Here is a 24,878-nt window from a genome sequence, read left to right as displayed (position 1 = left end):
GTATTAGGTTTATGGATCTCTGGTTCACAGAAAATGTTGGGTTTTGGCCTCAAAGAACAGTGTTATACATACAGGTGAAACGCAAGCCAGAGATGATAGTAAAGATGAAATGTGGAGAATGGAAAAGAAAAGAGAATTCTTAGCGAACCATTGTGGTATGGGGTTTGCTTTATGTTGGAAGTAGTATAATACCTAAGTCACTGTTAAAAGCGTGCATCAGCAAAGTTGCGCCCTAAAATACAGACTTGAATCTGCTAAAGAGCCTCATTGGCCTCTGAAGAGCATGGGAGCATTTTAGGATTTAGAAGAGATTCAATCAGAAAGTAGTTAGAATTGTATCAAAAATACCTAGTGCTTCCTTTCTGACTGGTAGAACAAGTCCTATGCATGTTTGATAAAAATATCAGTATTGCCAGGGTAATGAATTGATAGTGTAAACATGACAGCACAGTCAGCTGGTAGCGGCTGTCCAAGGAGCGCAGTGTTGAAAATGCAGATTTTGTATTATGCTGCATATGAGACTCATCGGGCATTTACAGCATGGCAGCTTAGCTGGGGCTTGCACAGGAGAGCAGAGCAAGCCTGGGCAGAGCCCAGCATCTTCTGTCTGCTGCTCACCCACTGCTTTTGGAAAGGCTCGGTAGCTCAGCTGCTCTACGGGTTAATATCTGCAGTCTGCTGCACTGCAATAATTATCTCTACTTTTGCATAGTTGGTGTTCCCTCGGTGGAGACAAGATTTTTTTTTTATCCACTGCTAGTAGCAATGCAGCTGTAAATTGTGACTTACAGTGCTGTGTGAGCTGCAGTTAGCTCTAATTAAGTCACTGATGTTGGTGCTTTGTTCTCAAAGTTTCAGTGAATCATTTCACCTCCACTTGAACAAAGCCTCGGGTGCATTAACAGCCAGTACCTGCTCACTTGAAATAACAACCTAGTAATAGCGGGGTTTAAGTTAATGCAAAGTAATGGCTTGGAGAACAATTACAGGTATCTGCAGCTGATGCAGAGGAAAATACAGTGTAATTTACCTTTATTCATAACACTTTGTATTTCTTCCTTCAAACCATTATGTGTAGTTTAGCAACTAACCTCGTTAAATGGATCATTTAATTATAGGGCCTCTGCATGATGGTTTAACATGATGTTATAACAGTAGGATTTTTCTAAAATGCTGTCTGAAGCTTAGCGCACAGAATTATATCCCAGGAACACAATTCTGAGAAAAACAACAGTGAAAATGTTTTCCCTAATTCTTTTGTATGATTCTGAAGTATCACAGTTAAGAGCAGATTGGATGGCCATGATGTACTTTATTCCCAAAATAGAAAAGACCATCTTACGGTAATCGCAGGTCTGAGGGACAAGGTGCTGGCTGTGTCCTTCTCTTTGCTGCAGCTTGAAGATGCAGGTGTAAAATGTTTAGCAGGTGAAGTTTTCTGTTACTTGTAGGTTCCTGTCATGGTTTGAGCCTGGTCAGCAGCTAAACGCCACGCAGCCGCTCGCCCACCCTCCCCCTACTTGGGAATGGGGAGGGAATCGGAGGGGCAAAGGGAGACTCACGGGTGGAGGTAGAAACAGTTTAATAACAGTAACAGAATAATACACTGACAGCAGTACCAACGGGTAATGTACCATACAGCTGCTCACCACCCGCCTGCTCCCGGCCTGCGATCCCCAACACAAAGGCCCCACGGCCCCACTCCCGGAAGTGAGAGCCCCTCCCAGCTCACTCCTGCCTTTATATAGTGAGCACAGTGTCACGTGACATGGAATATCGGCCAATCGGGGCCCAGCCCTCCAGCTGTGCTCCCCCCGCCCCCGCACCCGGGTGAGGGCACTGGGACCTGGGCAGCCCCTGGGGTCTCAGGGGGCTGCAGCTCCTCCCGCTGCCAGACCAACGGGAGCTCTAGGCCAGCCCCAACCAGGACAGTTCCTGACCTGTTGCTACGTAATAGCGACACAAAGGGCATAAAGTGGATAAGCCACTTCAGATGAGCTGAGGCCGTACTCCAGAGAGCGTGTTGCATTGTGTATTTTCTGGAGCCTGCAGAAGGATGAGCTGAAAGGTGTCAACTGTGCTTGCGGAAGAGGAGGCAGAGTAGTGTCGTATTGCTCTTCACCTGCTTTGGTGGGAAGATGGGATGCGTTCTCCCCACTGAGAGTGACAGTTTGAACTGCCAGCCTCTGGGATGGTCCCAATAACCACATACACCCGTGCGGCTGCTTCAGCATCAGGTCTGTGGCCTAACACATGGCAGTGCCACTGCCCTGATCACCAGACACCAGGTGCACATTTTAGTCCAGTGTATAGGGATTTCATCTTCTGTTTATTTAAAAACCAAATATAATCTCCCTGTTATTAATTGCTTGCAAGCTTGCTTGGTTTTCACTTTTTAGTATTCCTCTCACACAGTCTTTCCACTGGGGTGTGCTTTTCAGATTGTTTTATTATAAATTAAAGCTAACAGTACCCTGAGGGTCTGATTTCTGGAATTATTTGGGGAATAGGCAATCCTGCAGCCCTGACAGCTATTATAAACTCAAGCTTCGTGCTTTAGCAAGGCACTTAGGAGAGGTATTTTCCCCTACACCAAACTTGACTGGTGGATGCAGATTTTCTAGAACAACAGTGAGAAAGCTGTTATCTTGTCAGGGACAGCTACTGGCTGCATCTGGAGACAAGATGCTGATAGGGATGAATGGATTTCAGAGGCAGCAGGGAGAATTCTCTCAGCTTACTGACTGTCTCGGTCCTTATGCATTTACTTAGGATGATGTTTATCATCAAATTCGAGATCTAGAAGGAATGTTTCCCACCTTAGGTGATAAAGAACCTTAAAAATCTTGTTGCTTTTCATCGCAGCATGGAGTACAACATGGGAAGAGGCTCTCTCCTTCCTGCAAAGGAGAAGGGAAATGGGAATGCCACTCTGTAACTGAAAAGGAGTATTAGCATATGTTTGATAGTATTGCAGTATGACCCACACCTCACAGAAAGGGACTCTTCTTTGCAAAGGTGTGCAATCTATGCACTTTGTTCCTTCTCCTGGTATTCACATCACACCTAGATTACACAAACAAGAACGTTCTTTCCTTTGTACAGACTACCATCCAACACATATTCAAAACATTCAGCTCTGCATCAAGTGTGATTTGCTTACTTTTTATTGATTTGACTCTTTAAAGTTGTGTGGATTGCGTGAGTCTGTGTGGGATAGAATATCTCCAGCACAGTTGCGGTTTTGTGTGCCCGGTGGGAGTGTGTGTGCATGTGCATCTCTGTACAGAGTATTACAAATGTTGCGATTCATTAAGAAAGGTAACAGTGTAAAAAAATTTTTTAAAAGTGGTCTTAAATCAGTTATCACAAATGGGTCTTAAGGAACAGATTTTTACCTCATATCTGTGAGGGAATGCATACAGTATTCTCCTCTCATGTCAGGATCTCACCGTATTTTCACTTTTGAAGGCAGGTATTTTAACTTGAAGACAGTTCTACTTTGAAGACAGGCTTACTTTTCATTTGTTATTCGTTGAAAATCTTAGTGTCTGTAACTTTGTCTTGTTTATGTATGCATTTACTCCTTTTAGGACTGGAACATATTTCTTTTACTAGAAACAGTGCTTGGTAAACAATAGTGAGCTTTAAGAATTCAAGGAATAAGCTAATTCTAGAATTTGAGTCTGAAATTACTTGAAGCTGTAGTTCAGGTTCCTTGCTAACATAAATTTCTGACATTAGCCATTGATCATGGGCTTATCTGCATGATAGTCATCCCTGCATGATAGTGTAAGGACAGGAGTGGAGAGAAAGAGCATGCTGAAAACTGGACTGTAGGCAATGCCACCTTCTGGGGTTGCCGGTGGGATTTCTCCTTCCTTTAGTAATGAGACTGGAACTCGTTGGCTGCATCTCTTTGATGTGAGATGTTTGCTTCAGTGATGCTGTCAAATACCATCGCTATTTTTGCCAGCAATGTACACGGACTTTTACAAAACTGAGTTGTTACATTTGTCATGGTCAGGAAATCTAGATTTCTCATGGTATTTTTTTGCCCTTGGGAATGAATGAATGAAAGAACTAGTAAGAATGATGATTCCCAATGGGAAAAATTGCTGAGTTGTAGGGCACTTAGAGATTAGGAAAATTCTGGCTAATGTGTGCTACTTAATACATCTTTAAGGTACATTGCTTCAAAACATTCACCATTTGGGAGGCATGTATTTGCATATATTTTGCTAATTAATTTCATTTTATACCTGTTGTTTTTATTTTATTTAACAGTACAAAGAAACCAGTTTAAACTAATCCATTTGGAACAAATGTTCCTGAAGAAAAACCTTCAAATTTCTAAGAACATTTTTTTAAAAAGCTTTTTCAAAACCCTGTTTGTCTCCATACTGAATAGTGGGATAAATCTGCACTGGCATCTGAACAGAGTCATTTACGGCTGCGACCTTTACAACTGTTCTTTGGCACCCACACTGCCTCCCAAAAGTACATCATTAACATTGTTTGTATGCTCATAGATTTTGTAAGTTCTTGTTGCTTGTCATTAAATTATTGTTATTTTTCTTTTGGCCTTCTCTTTCTCTTCCTTCACATCTACTTGACCCTCATACAGCTCTCACAGAGGAGAGTGACATGGAGAGGTTATGTTCCACCCACCACTCCTCCTCTTCCATTGTTTCTCCATCTCACTGGTCACCACCCTTCCCGTGCCCCAGCGGCCGCTCCTGCTGCCAGTGCCTGCTGAGGATTCTGGTCACACTCTACCTCTTCATCTTTGTTTGTTCATACGTTGTGTTTCTTTCCATCAATTCAGCGGGCAAGTCCACGAAAAATGCAAACTCAGAGAGTCATTCGCTTGAGTCTGAGCTGTCCCACTCCACTCCTTCCTCTGTGCTGTGTAAGTTGAGAGACTCATCTGCTCAGATGATCTCTTTTGTCTCTCCTCCTCTTCCCTCCCCATCATCTGACAGTAGCACAAAAACGGTCAATGCTGTGATCTGTCTGACCTGGGAGTGACCTTTTCTTAGGGCTTACAAAAGTATGGAGTATATTTTTTGAGATATTTATTTCTTGGCCAGGCTTTATTAACTGTAAAAATATTATCATCAGCTGTAACAGCAGTATAAATAGGTACGTATTTCGAAAAGTTGTATCTTGCAGAGATAATCTTTGCAGTAGTTTTCAATTTAGAGGTAGGCTTGGCTCTCACCTCTGCTTGGGTCCTGAACAGGATCTCCAGATTAATTACCTGTTACGTTTATGTATGTCCTCAAGTTTCGTTCTTTAGCATCACCATTGATAAACCAACCTTAAAGCTGCTGCGACAGCTGTTAGCTTCCAGCACTGATTCATGACAGCTGAAAAGTTTCATGTTTTGCTTAGGAGAAGATGTGTGATGATCAGTGATCAACTAACCGTAAAAGACATCTTTAGGGTGAGGAGACTATGTTTGAGCAGTTTAAACATGAGAGGAAAAAGGCATCATGTAGCTTGTATACTGGTAGAATATAAAAGGCCTAGGTAGATGCGTTTCTTGTTTATAAATTAACTCAGAGATTCTTTAGAGTGGAGGGACCTTGTGAGTAGAAATGGGGAATGACTTCATAAGAATGTAGGTTTGGCATGCCAGATTCTGATCCTGTGTCCTGTGTGAGTTAGGGTGGTTGCACTGGTACTAAGAATGGGCATTTGCACCAGTAAAGGTGAAATCCAGATGGGCCATTGGAAACACAGGCTGTATGTAAGTGGCCTGAGCCTTATTTTAAGTTTCAGTGGAATTTTTGGTAGGTGCAACTAATGCAGGTTAGAGGGGAATCAGTCCCTGAGACGATGGGCTGTCTTCAGTCATGACTGTTGACAGGTGATGTTGAAAGAGTAGCTTCATTCCGAGGGAGGAGCAGGATAGCATATATCAATGTATAGATTACTATATATCAAACTAGAACTACAACTACCAACAGCACAAACTGCACAGAACCTTAAAGAGGAGAGAAATTAATAGGGAAGACATGGACCTGTATAACATTCAAAGCTAAGACATGCCATAAGGCTTTTATTCCATCCACGTTATATATTTATATATTATTTAGATATATATTGTATATTTATTATGTGCCCAACGTTTGCAGATTTGAATGATAACAGTTTCACATTTCCAGCTTCACTGGGTAGTTATTAGTGCTAAGACCACTGTTTATGTTTAAATGTAGAGGTTCATTACTAATTTTGTTACCAAATTTAGGAACCAGAGGCACCTCAGGTAATACCACTATCCTTGAAAAAAATTAGATTATTTTAGTTTCCCTGAAAGAGTGTGGTGCAGAAATGGCATAGTATGTATATACAGTGACATTTTAAGGAAGAGAATGATTTCATATTTATTCTGTTCATACTGTGACTTCAGAAAGAAGCATACTTCTTTGCCACTTTGCTCCACAAAATAAACTTCTCAAAATCCCATAAAAACGTGCAGGTAGAATTTAGTTTAAGGAATGCAACAACAATTGAATTAAACAACCATCTGCTATGAGGCAGGAAAAGTATTAAGTGAAACTGTTCTGGTAAAGCTGCTTGGATACATGGTAGTTTGTTTAAATGATTTACAGATCAGAAATTTAAAATTTGCCAACACAGCAGAAGTTAACCTAGTATTTGAATATGCACCAGATTGCTGGTATTTTTTTATTCTGATGCTTCAAAATAACTTCATCCCAATTACGGGAATGTTTAATTTCATTAAATAACTAAGTTTAGTGACTAAAGCAACTATAAAGTCTCTGCAACCTCACCTGTCCTCAACTTAGTTTTAAAAATGTGTGACTCTGGTGTAATATGATTTTAGAAGTGGCCATGATATGCTGTGTTTTCTGTAGTTGTACCTTTAATAGGAATCAGCAGTCTCGTGGCCTGAGAATATTCAGAAAACTGAGAGTAGTTACTGTCTACCAAGAACAGAAATAGTTCAATTACAAGTAAAAAGAGCTTAAGTGCTGAGAGAAGACATTAGGAATTTAATAGTCTATGAGGGTAAAAACTGCTGGTGTGGCTGGCGGAAGATGGGTTTGTCCTACCATCATTTTGAAGGGGAGTTTTGTTGGGATAGCTCTAAGGATTTGTTTCAGAATAGTGATACAGATTATAGAGGTCTCTGCAATATTACTATATAAAGGCTATTGGGGTTGTGTACATTTGGCAGACTTGCATTCACCAGAGAAAAGATAACTGCCACAAACAACTAGAATAATTAATACTTTTCAGTAGCAGTGAGGAATGTTAAAAAGTCAGTGAAAGTTAATACTGCTGAGACTTTTTTGGTAAACTGTATGCGAATTACTGGGCTTGCCTAAAACAAAGACACAGGCTCAAGTGAATATGATTTTTAACTTACCTCACAGGAGAATTCAAGTCAGTATTTTCGAATAGCAAATTTGAGAATTTAGAAGAAAAAAAAATATACAGTGGAGTCAGACTACAAAATTTAAGATGGGAGGTGGTGATCAGGGGCACGTGAAGTTTCTTTATGTCAGAAGTGTCTGGGAAATGAGAAGGGCTCCAAAGATGAGTTGGATGAATACCTGTACCTGACAGCTATGTTGTGACAGCACAGTGGTAAGAAGGTTGGAACCAAAACAATCTACAGTATTAGCGCTGTGTATTATGAAACTGAATTCACTGTTTGTTGTTAAGTAGCAATTTTTATAATTATCAGTATACATTATATTTATAAACCAGATAAATATTGGTTTCTTAGCTGGTAAACTTGATAGGTGTCACACATAATCTGCTGATACAGACATGGGAAAAAGATGATGCAAACGTGGCGTGTTGAGGAAGGATTATCATATAGTTAAAGTAAGTCCTGGAGACTAAAACATCTCCATTTCAGCCCTGGGTGCTTGAGGTATCGAGGAATATATTTTTTAAAGGTAACACAGTTTTTGTATGAATAAAATAGGCAAATACCATATTTCTTAGAATTATTGTTTGGGGATTATTATTATTATCTCAACATATCTCACTGGTTTTAAAAGCTTATTTAAATGGAAGGAAATATAGAATTGAGGGTTATTATTGATTTTCCATTGTAAAAGAGTAGTGGAAAACAAGATTTCTCTGAATTGGTAGAGTGATAAGGTAGGAGCACAGATTAAATAAAAATGTGCAGAGCAGCAAAGCTTGTTAATGTCTCAGTTATCAAGACTTTAAACGTAATTTCTTTAGACAGCCACCAGATTCCATGATTAATGTAACATGTTGGGAAACCATAGTGCAGTATCTTGTAAGTGCAGTGACCGTGATACAGCTTTGTTCTGAGACTGTAGGTGATTTTTCATTAAAAAATAAACATTTGCTATACAATATAAATATTACTATAATTGTGTGGTAGCTCCAAGGAGAGATCATCTTTCAAAATAATTCATTTCATATAAATACAAAGAAACTATGTGGGACATAGGATAAGTTGCTTAACATCACATTGTGATAAAGGTTTAAATAGGAGATGCATTCATTTTGCTTGACTTTTTTTGTCAGTATAGGGTGGAAAAGTGCTGGGATAATTTTTCAGATATTTGCCTACATATCTAATGAATTTAACTTTTTTCATGAGGCAAGTAGTAGGCTTACAGGTTTTCAGAAAGGTGAAAGACAGTCAATAGCCTAAAAAAAAGTTCTCCAAACCATCCATCCATATCAAAATTTGATGAATCCGAGTGAATCTTTGGAATCAGCAGGCGCTAGGAAAGAGAAGTTACATGTAAGATGACAACTCAGATGTCTTAGTTCATATCAAAGTTTAAGGTTAAGCAGTGGGATGAGAGATAAGCTCTGATCTTACGTACACTACATTTTTATAAACTTCCTGAATGAGAAGGCCACTGAGGCATGCCTTGTCATGTGAGGGTGTAGGTATTTTTTATGTAGATCTAAGATTCAATCAGTCATTTATTCATTCAGCGCCTTCTTTTATTTTCTTCACAGAAATTACTTTATTGATATATTTGTGGAATAAATTGTAAGAGGAATTATCAGCAGAGGATTTTCAAATATTGGTGTGAAGAGAATGTTTTTGAAAAACATTTTGTGACATTTGTTGTATTCCTCTGCTTCTGGGGCAGCAGTCCATGCTGTAAAGTTGAATGACATCTGGTACATCCACATAGTCTCTTCCTCTTTCTTTTCAAACTTTGGTTATTTTCAGAGTATAGAAATAACATTAGTGGCTGTATGCTTTCCATCTAATTGCTGTTTATCGGGATGATGTTCAGTTTAGAAATGAAGCTAGGTTCCCCCATACTGTGCCATTCAATTTTAGGAGACCAATGTCACCTTGATAAGGACTGTACTGTTTTAAAATGCTAGAACAATGGGTAGGATTTGTCTCCCCAGATTTAAACATCCTCCACAATGTAGATACCTATATTTGAGCTAGTTGTCTAGACTCCCTTTCGTCAATGCAAATAGGTCAGATGAGTCACACTTGTCTTAAATATCTATTTTGGGATATGATGAATCGTGCCCTGAAAGTGCTGATTTCTCTCCATTGACTATAAGGGAGGGGAGTTGAGAGAACAAACTTACTTGCCTCTACTTACACACATCCAAAATGTTGTGAGATTAACCCAGCCTGATGTGTACCAAGATACGTAGTTAAGAGTACTGGGTTGAAAAATTTTAAGGGTTTTTTTCTTGAGAAACAACATGTGAGCAAGTAAGAAGCAGAATCATTTTAATCGTCTTCAAGTTCATGGGCTAATCTGTGAAGAAGCTACCTCATTCTTCTGGAAAGGTGCTTTACTGCTTAGCAGGGATTTCTTCACTGTTTCAAAGCAAAAAAGTAGTAAGGGGTATGCAGTTCCCTGATTTGGGTACTGTCTGAAAGGTGAAGGTGATTTGGTTTTGCTGTGGATTTCACAGGCCCTGTTGCAAGTGCTGTCTGCACTGTGCTTATTTGATAAGCTGTCTTCTGAAAGACCAAAAATACTGGTTTTATATTTTGCTACCATGATGACTGTTCCTAGGGTAACTTTGTGTTAAAAGAAAAATGTCAAAGAACAATAAAAGAAGTGTATTCCTACTTCTGTAAGATCAGTGGGGGTAACAATAAGTATTCCAGTACGGTAACTACATTGTTAATCATCTAGAGAACTGATAACAGTATAAAAATACCCCAGTATCTGAAAGAATCATAAGGTGTTCTAAATCGTTTATTTTCAGAACAAAAATACAGGTGTCAGTTTTGAAAAAATTCATGACTAATAAGGTGGTCAGTCAGTTACCAAAGATTCTTTTTTGTGTTTCACAAAACAAAGTTTCTGGTCGTGTATTTCTGAATACTTAATTTTCACATATCTACAGCTCATTTTTATTCTGTACCTTCTCTCTGCAATTAAAATACCAAAATATCCATCATTCCTGTGTGATTCGTGTAGATTGAGTTTAAAAATGTTGCTTGGGGTTACCAGAAGGGAAGAAATGCCCCATAGTTCCCTCCTAGAAAAAGAGGTTTTGGTGATGTTTTGTACTTTTTTTTTTTTTCCCCCTGTGGTACTTAATGCAAGGTGCTGTGAGACTGCACCTTGTAAGTTTAAGGCATTTATAGTGTTGGATGCTTTCTGAGTAAATGGTGTTCTTACTTACTTATTTTGTGTTCTTTAATTATGAAAGATTATCGCCCACCCTGTAGTTGAGTGGGGAAAAAAGGTGCTGAAATATAGCTAGCGGTTAATCATTCATTTAAAGTTAACAAAAGTACTACAGCAGTACCGCAGAATTAATTTTAGCCAGTGTTAGAAAATGTTCTGTTTCGTTCTTTTCTTCTCTTATTATTTGGTCTTTTAATAGCTCCTCTTCATAATATTTTTGCTTGAACTGACTTTCTATTAGTCATATACCTAGCCTCTTGCCAAAGTGGGAGTTGTATTTTTTTGAACTGCTAATATCTTACTACCTTAAGTCACTGGCCTTACAGGGGTAAAGGTTATATTTGGAGAGTTAGGTCCATGGTTTCTTTCTTAGTATGTTTACTTCACCTGTGTTCTGAGCACAGAATGTAAAAGCTACCATCTTTCCCACACAAGTTTGCCATATTACGGTAGCTTTCTGGTACACTATCTGGAGTCTTTTTCATTATTAGTTTTTTAAAGAAAATAGCTCAGTACCTTTGACTTCTTTTAATGATGTTCCTCCCTCACACCTTAGTTGTTTTAAAAACCAGATGTATTTTTGCTAAGAAATCTTTTGCTTACAGAGATTATATCATTTTATGCCATAGAAAGCCGTTGCCCTATTCTAAGAGAGTAGAGATGGGTCAAGCTATAATTTTTTCAATTGGCTCTTACCATACTCCTTAGAAAAAGTAGCTGAACCAGTTTTATGAGAATCTCAATACAATTTTTGAGTTTTCCTCCTGTATCTTGGAGTATTTTTGTCATTTATCAGACAAACTCTTACATGCCATAAGACTAGACACAGTCCTTGCACTCTGAACATGTGATGATATTTTAAAAGGAGAGAGCAAGACAGCCGTAATACACGTAGGCCACGATGCCAATGAAATTGTGCATTACAGTTCAGCCCAATCATTTCATCACACTGTGAGAGAGCCTACAGATCTCTGGACAGCTTTAACCAAAGATGAAGGACACTGTTTAGGAAGTTCTTTGTGCACGTCAAATAAAAAGTATAATAGCATAAAATTGCCATTGTTTGTCAAACAGCATAATTCTCCTAGAATTGAATACAAGCTAAGTTTACTATTGGTTTAAAAAAAAAAAAAAAATCAAATTAATATAGTGATAATAAATGACAGTTTTCTGGCAGATGGGAGCTGGCTAGATGCCTCTTCCCGAATGCCTCGTGTGTTTTCTTGCTGTCCTTGTGTAGTTTACAATGTATATTTAGATGGAAAAAGGAATTGGAGGTTTGGAGGAGCACGTTATGTGGACTCCATCAAATTTATCATGAAAACTTGGTGATTTTCTTACCATGTTAATAAGTGCCAATTATTTCTGTCAGATGTTGTCTGCAATAGCAGGACCTCATTCCTACCAGTATCCAGTTCACTTTAGTTTACCTTCAGTGCCCTCCCCATTTCTTCCTTTGTGCTAAGAAGAAGTGCAAATATTTGACTTGATTCACACAGCCACCAAGTCCTGGCTGCATTTTCATTCTCGCTGCTTTCCAGTCTCCTTCCAGCTTTCTGCTGCTTGTATTCCAGTTCTTCTCTGTCTCCTTTCTCTTCCTCCCTCCCAGGCTAAACCTCTGCTTCCTAGACAATGTATTTATAGGCTGAAATACTTGTGGTCTATATTTGTACTCTGCCTCCCTGCACCCACATGCATACCTACACAGAAAGTATAAAGTGCTAAAATAAAAAAGATCCTCCAAAACAATCAGTAGGAGGTTTATGTAAAATGATAGTGGCTACTGAGATTTTTAATTATTCTTTCATATCTAATGTTACAAAATATTTCATACTGCCTTGTTCTTGACCATCTTTTTCTTGTAGTATTCACTCTTGCCCTCAAATGAGTAAGGGCTGAGAACAAGGAAGCGGGGTTGCACACAGGATAAATATTTTCTGGAACTCCAGCTTCTAAATTGTGCTCCACCTCTGTCTTTGGCTCTTTGTCACTTTCTGCTGATGAGATTGCATATCAGATCACTAAGAAATCTAATTTGCTAATATGCATGAAATTATTTGTGTGTTGCTGAAAGGGAAGAGTAGTATAGTTGCCTTCATATACAGTTTCACATGGTGCTTGTAATTTTGTAGGAAAAAATAAGAAATGAGTTGGAAAGCAGATGATTTGGCAACATCTTTCTGTTCGTGATGGTCTGCATCATGAACTGCAAAGTCTTTCCACAAGTACCAAAAGAACTGATGCTAGTGCTGGAGTTGGATGGTGACTGATCAGAGCCAGTGATACTTCCTTAATCTACTTACTTTGCTGGCCTGTAGAGCTTCCTGGTGGATGTGTTTTGTATTCCATGAACAGCTCAGCAGACACAGCTCTACTAGATATTCGTATTGCCCAGAGGAATTTTGCTGGAACCATATTCTGTAATATTAGGTGGCTCCTGTCAGAAAGCTTCATGAAAACGTGTGTCCCACTGCAATTCCATTTTGGAAGAAAAAACAGGAAAAAGAGCAATTTGGCAATACGGTTCAATTTCTGCCTTCTGGTGTTGATCTTGAATTGTATCTTGTAATGTAGTACAAGATCAAAGGTATGATTGAAGTAGAACATTTTGATTGACCCAAAACAATTTTTAAAATGTGCGTTAGCAAAAATTTCCGTTCTCATTCAGATTGAAATCAAATCTCAAAATCTTGCAGAGACTTGCAGAGAGAAACTTCTGTCATTCACATTCCTTTAACTCATACTGTTGAAGGACACCAACAGATGCCAGTGAGTCAGGTTACCATCCACCTAACTTGAGCTGTTGCGCACCGTTCATTTAAAACAAACCAAAACACCTTAGCAAGTCTCTGGGCTTGGATCACAAAATGTTGTGTAATAGAATATATTCAGATATTCACTGTTGTTTGCTGTTCCCTGTCAGAGTATGTATAACATGTAAGTTAACTGTGGGTTTCTGATGGTAAAGCTTTGAAAAGAAATGACTGATGTTAGTGGAAAAGGGAGTATTGCCAATTGTCTCTAGCCAAGTAAAAGTAAAGTTACGTGTCCGCGTGGGTTTATGTCTCTTGTGTGTGGAAACTACAGGACCTTTATAGATGTTTTCATTTCTCACATTGTTATCTACTAACGTGATCTCGTGATTATATAGCAGCTCATCAGAGATTTTTACCTCATTTTCCACTGTCTGATTTAATAGTCTGTGATTTCCTAGTCTGATTAGAATGTGTTACTGGATTATTTAATCAAATCTTTAGTTTAGTTACATGTGTATGAGATGTTGCATGCCAAACTTGTGATTTCCTCACTGCATGAAGCCTACATATTCTGGATTTCTTTTTGCCAGCCTTTTCTAACACTGCACCATTATCTCCTACTCAACCATCCTACCACTTGGCTTATGCTGACAACCCTATACAGTGTCCACAATTTGGTCTATGTTGTTTATTTTAACCATATGACAGTGGAGCCATTGCTGATCTGCAGTCAAAACATCTCTTCATTAAAATTCTTTGTTCTTTCCACAGTCTTAGGGAAAAATAAGGCAATTCATACCTTAAATATTCTTTCCCATCATGCTAATAGTCAACAGCTACTCACAAAAAGCCTTGCTAGGCCTTTATATTGACTTCTTTTCTCCATCACTTCTTTCCTTACTTTCCTTTCTTTTTGGTGTTTTTTTTTCTGAATATATTAGGTGTGCACTTACTAAAAGAGGTGGTGGAGCATAAAAGAAATTAAAAGGTTCTTTAACACTGTGATGCCAGTTCTTACAGTACAACATTGGAGACTTGTATTCCGCCTATGCTCCCCAACATTTTCTTTTTGAAGAAGAATGTGACCTCTCTCAATACTTTGTTTTTAACATTCCAAGCATATTTGTATGTGTGCGCGTGTGTGTGTGTGTTAATAGTCTAATCCACATGTAGGAGTGTGCGGGAAAATTACAACTGTTGGTTGCACAAGAGAGCTGCTACAGCCTGGTTCCTTGCGTTTCTTTTTATTTCAAGCTTGGTCTTCCAAATTGATTTTCTGAGCTTTAGTAAGGAGTTGAATATAAGTTAAGCCTTGCAAATGTACCAGGAAAAAGTCTCTCCCTTACCTGTTTAGCACTAAGCTCACAAAAATCTGTATTTGAGAATAGTGCCACTCTGGTTGAACTTTATCAGTGTAAGGTTGACCTTTACCAAATGATAAAGGTACAGTGCAAAAATATAAGCATCTGTTCCTCAAAAAACAAGTTTTTAAAAGCAGAAGTCAGTTTTCAAAATGAAGTCAGATTTTCCATCTCCATAAAGTCTCTTAAACTTTTCCCTCCCAGGGTAACTGGTATTAGTAATAACTGTACCACTGTGCAGGAATTTGTTTACTCTGCACTGATTTAGTGTAACTCCTGTCAACATTAACAAATACTGAACTGTGAGCTTATTTCTTGACTGATAGATGAAGGAGAAACTATTTCACATACTCTTGCCTTTGAAGCATATGCAAACACTGCTTGAGTTTGAATAGTGTTACTATAAATACATATTCTGCTTGTTGTTTTTAATGTATTATTCTCCCATTACTATTTAGCATTTATTACTATTAGTTAGTAGATGTACTGTAATATCACCAGATGATCTAATTGAGATTTATTGTAATATAGGTGTTTTAAGCATTTTACAGTTAAAAGATAGGCACCATCACAGAAGTCAGAGCTGAAAGACACTGTGTTGTAATTAGACCTGTGTGGATGTGGATGCATTATATGTAATCCGTGAGCTTTGCACCAGAGAATCTTGATTATAGGCTTAGGGCCTACATTCCTCTTGACTTAAATGTACACATTCGGCCAAAGTGAACACCAAGTGTTACAAAGGTTCCTGAAAATCAGTATTAGACACTTAAAAGGTAAAGGCCCCATGTATATATGAAACATGAGAGCATTGCTTACAAAATAATAATCAGTTTCCTTTAATTTGAATCTAAGGGTTGGGGTTTGGTTTTGTTTTTTTAACCAGCAGATCCTTCAGGGAAAGAAAGATGATTAGAAGCATGATAGGAAGGTGGATTGATCTTCATGTGTTTAATTTCCTCGTGAATACAGGAGGACATTGAAGCCAAAACAGTGTAAAGCAGCAATATAACATCATGTCCTTTGGTCACAGAACAGGATGAGAAGTGGCCATTGCGCCAGCTGAGGAATGACAGGATACCTTTGTTACGGCTGTTCTGACAGCCTTTCAACTCTCACCTTCCACATTGCCTTCCGTTTTAAGAACTGTATTTGTATCTCTCTCTAGCTCGTAAGCAAGAGATTATCAAGGTTACTGAGCAGTTGATTGAAGCTATCAACAATGGGGACTTTGAAGCTTACACGTAAGTTTTCTCATTTAGTGAGGAGAATTGATGTATTTGACACTGTACATGTAAATATGTGTACTTATATGTGAGTGTGTGTTTGTATTTATGTATTGCTGAAGTTCATTCTCAGATGCTCCCAAGAAACACAAGACATGTTCACTGCTGCTTTGCCCTGGCTTTATACTGGTTGCTGGTTTCGGAAGAACTGCTGGTGTAAATCCAGTGTACTACTCTGCTGAGATGGGATCATAATCCTGTCGGAAAATGTGCAGTGATCTATCTTGGGGTACAAAAGTAAAGTCACGTTTGTGATTTAGAACCCAGAAAACACAGTAGAAGCCTCTTCTAGCAGAAAATTTTTATTGTATGTAGAGATCAATATTAGCTAGAATCCCACTTGTACTTCAGAGCATGAAGGACCATGTAGATTTTAGGTTCCACCAGCCGCTACTGAGCACTGTGAGAATTTGCTGGGGGGAAAGTGGACCGCTATCTTTCTCAGCTTTTCTCTGCAAAGACACAATTCCATCACTGCTTTGCTTCTCTTCCTACCTCAAAAAAAAAATCTTGAAACATGGAGGAAAGCCCTTCTCAGCATTTCTGTTGGTCTCCTGTGTTTCTCTGGGTGGATTCTATCCCGTTGCAGCACAAGCCTCACAGTTCAACAGTGACTATGCTCATCCTGTTGAAGGCTGGCCAGCACTAAACTTTAGTTTGGTATGATCACATTAAAACCTTTGTTGTACAGTCAAGTGGAAATGTATTCCAAAATCTCATCTAAATTTTGTCAGTTAAAAAAAAAAAAGAAAGAAAAGATTAAATCTTGCTTAAATAATTATGCGAGACATAAAAAAACATCCTCTGGATGGCACAGAAGCAGTTTTTAGAGTCGCAACTAAAATTTCCTGGTTCTAATACCATTGACTTGTGGGGCCTTCTTTGGCAGTTTTCTTATTGGTCAGAGATGATTTATATGAAATCTAGTCCGCCTAAAGCAAGCTGCAAAATTCACTAATTTAGGTAAAACCAGAACTCCATTATGTCTCCCCATTTAAGTTCTTTTACAGTGTGATGGCACAGGTAAATAACATGTCCGATAGGAATAAAGGAAACATTTTAAAAGTAGTATGTCCAAAGTTGTGTTAATATGACTGCATGTGTTTATTACAGAATTTCCTCTTTTCCACAGAAAAATCTGTGATCCGGGCCTTACATCTTTTGAACCTGAAGCTTTGGGTAATCTAGTAGAGGGGATGGACTTTCACCGGTTTTACTTTGAAAATGGTAAACATTCATTTTTCATCTGTGCCTTATGATTGTGTTTCTCCAGTCAAATTAGCATTTTTGTTTGGGAGTTAATTGATTTGGCCAGGGGGAGTATTCTTTTTTTCAGAGTTCTGCTATATGTGTTTTTGTGTCTGTTTCTGCTGCGCCCATTCACACATCATAGGGCACCTCGCATAGCAGAGGGAAGTTTCAGTTATTTGGAAAGAGAAGGTTGAGATGTATAAAAAAAAAAATCAACCAACCATAGATACGTAATTCTCATACACTTATTTTTCATTCCATTGGGGAAAAGAGAAAATCATGCTGTGAGTATATTTAAAAGAAAGGTCGTAAATTGTGTGATTACAGTGATTGCAACTAACAGTCAGCGCTTCCAGGGAGTATGTGACGTATTGGGGAAGTCACTGTAGTCACTCCGTCTGTACTGCTGAGGAGATGATCAGCTGTCTTTTTTGTATTGGGGGTGTGTGGGTGGGTGTGTACCTATATATATATATATATATATATATATATGAAAACATCAATATATATGTAATATATATATACACGTTGCAATCATGTCAGCTATAGGAAATAAAAATTACCCATTGAGTGGATTTAATAAAGTTCTGGAGGATCATGTAATGTAGGTAGCCATTTTAGAGCAGACTTTACTCAAAAGGAAATAAAATATTGTAAATGAAAATACTACTTTATCCAGTAATTTCTGAGAAATGTCTGAGCATAAAATGGGATTGCTGTTTTCCTAAATTCTCTTCCCTCTCCAAAACAGCATTTTTCCTCTTTTTCATTAAAATGTTTCCTTTCGTTACCACTGCTTTTTAGTTTTTTTAGATATCAGCACTTAATAAAATATGTCACAAGAGTGAGTTAAAAGCTGAATTGTTTTAACGGAAAATATTAAGTACAAATGTCATTAGACTTTAAACACAGTGGTGAAACTGAAGTATTGGGAAACTCAAGATGGTGGCCCCCACTTTATTTAATCCACGTATGTACATGGATTAAATAATACCTACTATTAAACATTTGATTGGTTTCCTTAGAAGAAAGGTGAAAACATGCTTTATGCTGTGAGTGTGCTCATTTCTACAATGTACTTGAGCTAGTGGTGAGTCATGACTATCAGTAAACAATAATTATTACATTGTATCTGCTAAGCTTGAGATTTTTGTTTCATAAAGTGGAGTGCAATGAGTTATTGTGGCTTGCGGAGAGAAAAATCTAATTTACCCTCTGTGTGTGTGTTTGTTTCCTAGCTTTATCCAAAAGTAATAAGCCAATCCACACCATCATCCTCAATCCTCATGTCCACCTTGTGGGTGACGATGCTGCTTGCATTGCATACATACGGCTCACACAGTACATGGATGGAAGTGGGATGCCAAAGACTATGCAGTCAGAGGAGACGCGGGTCTGGCACCGTCGTGATGGGAAATGGCAGAATGTTCATTTTCACCGTTCAGGGTCACCAACAGTACCTATCAAGTAAGAAACAATTCAGACCACAAGCTTAAACTATGTAGGTCAGACCAGAAGTCTAATAGCTGCTTTTGGCCTTAAAAACTATGAAACCATCCTCTCGATAGTGTAATTTCTTGTGGTCATTTATGCAATGTGTAATATATTCAGTAGTGTGCATATAGTATTGGTGCAAATATTCTTAAAATAATGCTTTATTTGCTGTTGTTTTCAACTGTGATGCCCACTGATCCAACTCAGTCCCTGAACTGACAGCTTGAAGAGCAGAAAACTGCTCTAGTGTAGATAAGGCTTGATACAACTCACACAAAATAGGATTAGAAATCCTGAAATGGGATTTCAGGAAAACCTGAAAAAATAAAAAAGCAATAGGATACATGGAGCTGTGAGAGCTGACTGGAAAATATCAAGGAAAAAAAGTATCACTGTTCTGAAAAAATGAAGTTTGAGGAGTATTTGTTGTGATTTCTAGCCATCTCTACTTACTCAAGCCTAGTTATGTTCACTACAGGTTGATTTTGAGCCAGTTTATGTATTTACTTTGTAAATTAAGTCGTACAAGTACCCGTCACATTCTCATCTCTTTTCCCACACTCTCTTTGCTTAACTGCCGAATAGTCCCTGTCTGATAGTTATGACATCTATGTGGGTGAGCCTCAGATCTCTCCCATTACCATTTTTCTCTTCTGTTCATTCAGGCATTTCTGCATGCCCTCTCATACCGTCAGTCGTGCCGTGACTCAGCGCGCGCAAACCTGAGTTCCTTGAGCCAGATTTCCAGCAGTGTAAATTACAGCACGCTCACAGTTGCGATAACAAGATAAAGAGTCACAGCTTCTTCAAGAGGTTCTGCACAAGTCCTTTACTTTCCTTCAGCTTGCAGCCTTTGCTAATGCTGTTGTGTCCCTCGGAGCCCAGCCTCACTGACTTCTGGCTTAGGTTAGGCTGTCTCCAAATCAGGCCGCACCAGCATACGCCTTGGTTTGCTCAGGTGCAAGCCCTCTGTATAGGATATAACTACATTTGTGTGAGGTGTCTTAATGTAGGTAGTGGCTGAATTTCCTGGCATGGATGATAAGAGCTTAGATTTCAGCCTTCGAACTTCTTCATGTTCCATGTTTTGCTTCTTGAAACACTATTCTCCCATATGAAATAATACTTGGTAAAGCAAGGGACGTGGTAGAATGAAGTGTTAAACTTCAGTGGGGATGAATTTTATTGGTTTGGGTTTGTTTTGTTTTTGGGTTTTTTTTCATTTAGGAGAAAAAGTAATTAGATTACCCAGTGATAACTATTGTATTTTATTTTAAAATGTGAAACCAATAGGAGCAGGAATCATGTCATCCTTTGTTTATCACATTCCAGATGCACCGCCAGTGTTTAAACGGGTAATATCAAAAGAGTAGTTACATCTTCCTGAAATGTAGTGTTATGTAGATTTTTGATGTTTCCATAAAGGGGACTATTTGGTCAAGGGATCTGCTCTGGGTATGGGTAGAGCCAGAAAGCATAGGTGAAACAGATTCACCTGTCCCCGTGCACCCTGCGGAGTGTTTATAGCAGAATGACATGAATTGGACTAGAGAATTTTTTAATCTTGTCCCTTGGGTTTTTTTTCTCCTCTATTTTTTTGAAAAGGTGTTGGGTTTGGGTTTGGGTTTTTTTTTTTTTTTTGGAGGGGGGTGGAATTTTGTTTTTAACAGATTAACAGGATATTTTTAACTTAAGAGATATTTCAGGATTGCAAGAGGGAATCCGAGCTGAAAAGGTCACAGAGGAGGAATAGTGGCTGAAAGCCTTAGAGCATGTCTAAGGCTTAAGGAGAGACGCTCTGAGATTGCAACGTATGCCTAGATGTGTAGCCCCTTAGTTGTAGCACTGGCAACAGTACCCCATAAATCCCTTATCTAGCCCTTATCTTGAATTCAGAGGGTTCTTTTGGACTTGCTGCTATCACTGTTCTAAAATATCATTGGTCTGACAGTTAGACCTTACTTTCCAGTCTAAATCTTAGTTGTATTCAATTGATCAATCTTGAGTAATTAATTAAGTCATCCTTGATTATTCTTATTTCACAGTTGTTCTATACTGATAGGAGCTGTTTTATATGAAGGCTGATTAGATCACCTCCCACCTTCACAACCTCTATCTTCATAGCGTAAATAAACAATGCTAACTGGGTTGGCTTTTTTTTGATAGGATCGCATTTTTCCTGGCTACTTTAATAGCTCTTCACAGGCTTTTTTGGTTTGAGGTTTGTCTTTTCATTAGCTTGGGTTCTTCTGAAATACTGTGTACAGCTGTGGTCAGGGCTTTATTTAAGTTCACAATGTTTGTCTTTTCCCTGTTGAGAATGCCACACCTGCTATCTTCTGGCATGATTTTTGTACTTTTGTCATCTACGTCATATCTGCAGATCATCTAAGACAGCCACATATTTATCCTCAACTGTCATTTCCAGCCAATGAGTATATAGGAACTTCTGCTAAGCGTGCAGCTTTGTACTTCCTATTATTACATGTAACATTTCTGGATTACCCAGCCCTCAAGGTTATTTGGTGGTTCTTGCACAATACTCTTGCTTCCTTTTGTATTTATGGTGCCTTCCACCTAAGTGTAAGTATACTACATGAGATCAGTCCTCCTGGTTGTGCTCGAAGACTTGTGAGTCTCCTCTAGGCTGATAGTTCCCCTTTCAGCCCAAGCATTGTCTCTTTTCTTTTAGTTACTTTACATATTCTTTCTTCTCAAGTTGAACTGGTAGATTCCCATGGAGCAGCACGCTAGAACTTGCCTATATAACCCATCCTGACCATCTTTTAGACTGCCTTGTACTTCACCTTTGCTTTTCCCAGTCAGAGCAGCAGTGTAGCAATGACTCCATTTTGGAAAACTATGGAAGAAGTTTAAATAAAATATTGTTCTAGATTATCCTTTCTTTCTTTTCTTGTATTTGAAATGTATACAGTCTATAGCTATTTATTTGATCATTACCAATACACAGTACTTAATAATGGCACTTCCCTAATAAAAAACTATCTTTCGTATAATGTCTGAAGAAGAATTTAAAATCTAATAAATTTGCAAAGGCAATTATAGCTGTGATTTGCTTTTGCAAGTGCAGTGTCCTAGATTATGTCAAATGAGTTGCTGCAAGCACCATAGCTTATTTGTTTTCAGGACTACAGTAAGGAGTGTGCATAACTAAGGACAGAACCGAGTTGTTCTTCCATATACCTATGTATATGGAAATGTTTCCTTATGGCAGATAATTTATTTAGAAAAGAATATGAGCACAAATATATATTTAGTTTATAAATAGATTTTATTGGTAGCTTTTGGTGCGAGTCAGACAAGACAGACTTTGTTTTCTGGCTTGTCCGTTGTTTCTCTCTGAGTGATATGACTGATGGTAAGGAGTTTTTCTCTGTATTCCATGTTCTTGAGAACTTGTGCTAATGTGTTTCTGCAGAACTGTGTCTGCATATACACAGAGTGGACCTGCATGATACGGGCAGTCAAAGGGCTACTGAACCTAAAACTGACTCCCAAACCTGAATTCAGACCTGAGGCTCCCAGGCCTATATTCTGTCACCGCACCTTACACCTTCTTATGCTTTCATAAGTTAGATATCAAACAGCAGGAGAAGTTAAGTAAAGAGTTTGTTCTGTGTTTGTACAGTGCCTAGCACAGCGGGATCCCAATCATGACTTCGGCCCCTAGATGCTACGGTAATACAAATGATATTCTAAGCTGAGTTAGTTAACTACTTGCTTACACGTTCCCTTTCTTTTGTTTTCTCTTTGCATATGGCTCTAGCATGTCTTGCATGTAAATGACATTTGATTCTTCCTTGTTACTTGGTTCAATTTTTGTATGAGAATCTCGGTCCATGGCAGTGTCTGTAATATATGTGCTGAGGAAGTAAGTTAAACCTGGAGATTCACATCTGAATTCTGCCCTCCCTCCTTTAAGAAATCGGTTAAGGCACTTTGACTTCCTGCCTCAGTTTCCTTATTTTTATTTTAATAGCCTCTCTGGCATGTTGTAAAGATGGAAAATGTATGTAAAGTGGTTTGAAAAATAAAAGAATGCCTTGTCTGAGCGTTTGGGGTTTTTTTCCCTTGGTTTTCTTAACAATATTGTGTTAAATTATCTTGAGAGGATTTTTTTTTTAATAGTATTGGTTAACACTTGAGCATGTATTGTTAACTGGTGGTGATGTTACTTCAGTAATGGCAATCTGTTCTTTTTTTTTTCTCCTTCCTCCTAGCTAAAAATATCAGCGGTGCCGCTCTTGCATTTTCTGTACCCAACGCACCTGGTTGATTACCATCTTGGCCATCCCGTTCTCTTCATGCATGTTTCTGAGTGCATGAAGTTGTGAAGGTTCTTCATGTAACACATTTGTGATGCACCATGTTGCTGTATATTCCATCTGTACACTGTTAACATTTCAATGAAGGTGATGTTCCATGCATATAGAGAATAACAAGGCATAAAAGACAAAAAAAATATTCGATGGACAGCAGTAGATACAGAATACATTCGTCACTTTCTCCATATATGCCAAGTTTTGACAGACAACTTTAAAAACTATCCTGTTTATTAGAAAAAAAAAAAAGTAAAAAAAAGTACATTTTACCCTCTTTTTTTAAGAACTGTTTTTTGACTCCTCCTTTTCCCCTGACCCCCAGGATTTTGCTTTGGTTCTGGTAGGAATGGTGAGGATTTCCGCTGGCAGCTCCATTACTGTAAAACAGGTTTTTATTACAGCATGTAGATGGACAAAATCATTGATAAATGTGGAAGTGATAATATCTTGGCTTTGTACCAGCTGAAGCCTTCTTAGTTTATTAGTCTATGTAAACTGGAAAAATCTCATCATTTGCTGGCTTGGTCACTTCAGAATTAACTGTCAATGTTCTGATGAGCCAGCAGCTTCTTTTTTTCTTTTGTCTTTATGTTTGCTTTCTTACAATGCTAATTGAAAATTTCTGTCGGATGATGGAGCAAAATTAAAAATTGTGAGGAACTAAGTGATGATTGAGGGACAGTTTTTGAGGATTAAAACGGAAGAATAGAGAAAGGTAGATTTTTATCGCTTTTAGGGTGTACTGTAATTTTTTTCAGGAGGCTTTAAAAATAATAAAATTTTGGTTAACCTATAGACCAGTTGCTTGGTTAATATACTTGAGAAATATTAGGCCTTAAAAGCTTAGTATGAAGAATTTACTTACTTTATACTGCTGCTGTTGCTTCTCTGGAAATGTATTGTGGATACACCAGTTTTCTAGTAAGACTAACACTTCAGCACAGGTTTGTTTCCCCCCTTCTCTTCCCCCTCAATCTGCTCTTTATTTCTTAAAATCCTCACGCAGTGTATAGTATCAAGGACAGCAATCTGCAGCATTACCAATTGATTTGGCCCCTGAGCCACTGCTGCGCGGGGAATGCTCCCAGTGCCAGGTCAGAACTTTGTAACAGGGACTATCTTTGCTCCCCTTATGTTGCTGTAAAAATACATCCTTGCAAGCATTTAGGTTTATTCCCTTCCATTTTTAACAGAAACATACAGGGATTGGTTATTTCTGGTTTGGTTTTGGTTTGTTTTTTTTTTTTTTGTTGGTTTGTTTTTTTTTTTTTTTTCATTTGTTAATTGTTGTGTTACCAACAGGGCTAACTGTTTTCTGCAGCGCTGTATAGTGCATGATATCTCAATCGATGTCCTTTTTAGCGGTTAAAAATTTACAGCTCAGCAGCCTGAAGTTTTTAAAACGGGAAAGCTTCCTAATTTGTATCATTTCACCTTTCTGTGTTGATTACTAATCAAAAGCAGTTCTTAAGCATTTTGATGTTGTTACTAGTGGATGTATGGTAGATGGATTTAAGCTTCTCTGATAATTACTACATGATTTTAAACAATATATATTTAAAGTAAGGATCTACAATAAATGTGTTGAGCCATATTAACCTGCCAATGGGATCTGTGAAAAAAGTAATGGCCTAATTTTTTTTCTCATCAATTTCTTTTTTTTTGTTTTTTTTGTTTGTTTTTTTTTTTTTGTGAAGCGGCTATAAGTGGCATAACTGTATTTAAAATT

The 24,878-nt window shown here is 38.2% G+C and overlaps 1 protein-coding gene across 30 annotated transcripts in view; it reads left to right on the top strand.

Moving 5' to 3' along the window:
- The window catches only part of CAMK2D (calcium/calmodulin dependent protein kinase II delta), a 161,317-nt gene extending 137,906 nt beyond the window's left edge, over positions 1–23,411 (top strand). For 15 of the 30 annotated variants that reach the window (XM_042796281.1, XM_042796274.1, XM_042796283.1 and 12 more), the window contains 4 exons: positions 15,944–16,019; positions 17,194–17,288; positions 18,551–18,779; positions 22,456–22,878. In XM_042796281.1, coding sequence (XP_042652215.1) covers positions 15,944–16,019; positions 17,194–17,288; positions 18,551–18,779; positions 22,456–22,462 — 407 coding nt within the window. In that variant the 3' untranslated portion in view covers positions 22,463–22,878. Of the gene's footprint in view, positions 1–4,828; positions 4,913–15,943; positions 16,020–17,193; positions 17,289–18,550; positions 18,784–22,455; positions 22,879–23,047 lie in introns of those variants that run through there. The other 15 variants (XM_042796261.1, XM_042796262.1, XM_042796260.1 and 12 more) reach the window with 3 other exon arrangements.
- Positions 23,412–24,878: the final 1,467 nt, after the last annotated feature.

Source organism: Tyto alba, unplaced genomic scaffold (genome assembly GCF_018691265.1).
Source record: "Tyto alba isolate M040663 unplaced genomic scaffold, T.alba_DEE_v4.0 Super-Scaffold_23, whole genome shotgun sequence".
Lineage (NCBI taxonomy): Eukaryota > Metazoa > Chordata > Aves > Strigiformes > Tytonidae > Tyto > Tyto alba.
The sequence above is the reverse complement of the archived record's forward strand: the minus strand, read 5'-3'. Positions and strand labels throughout refer to the sequence as shown.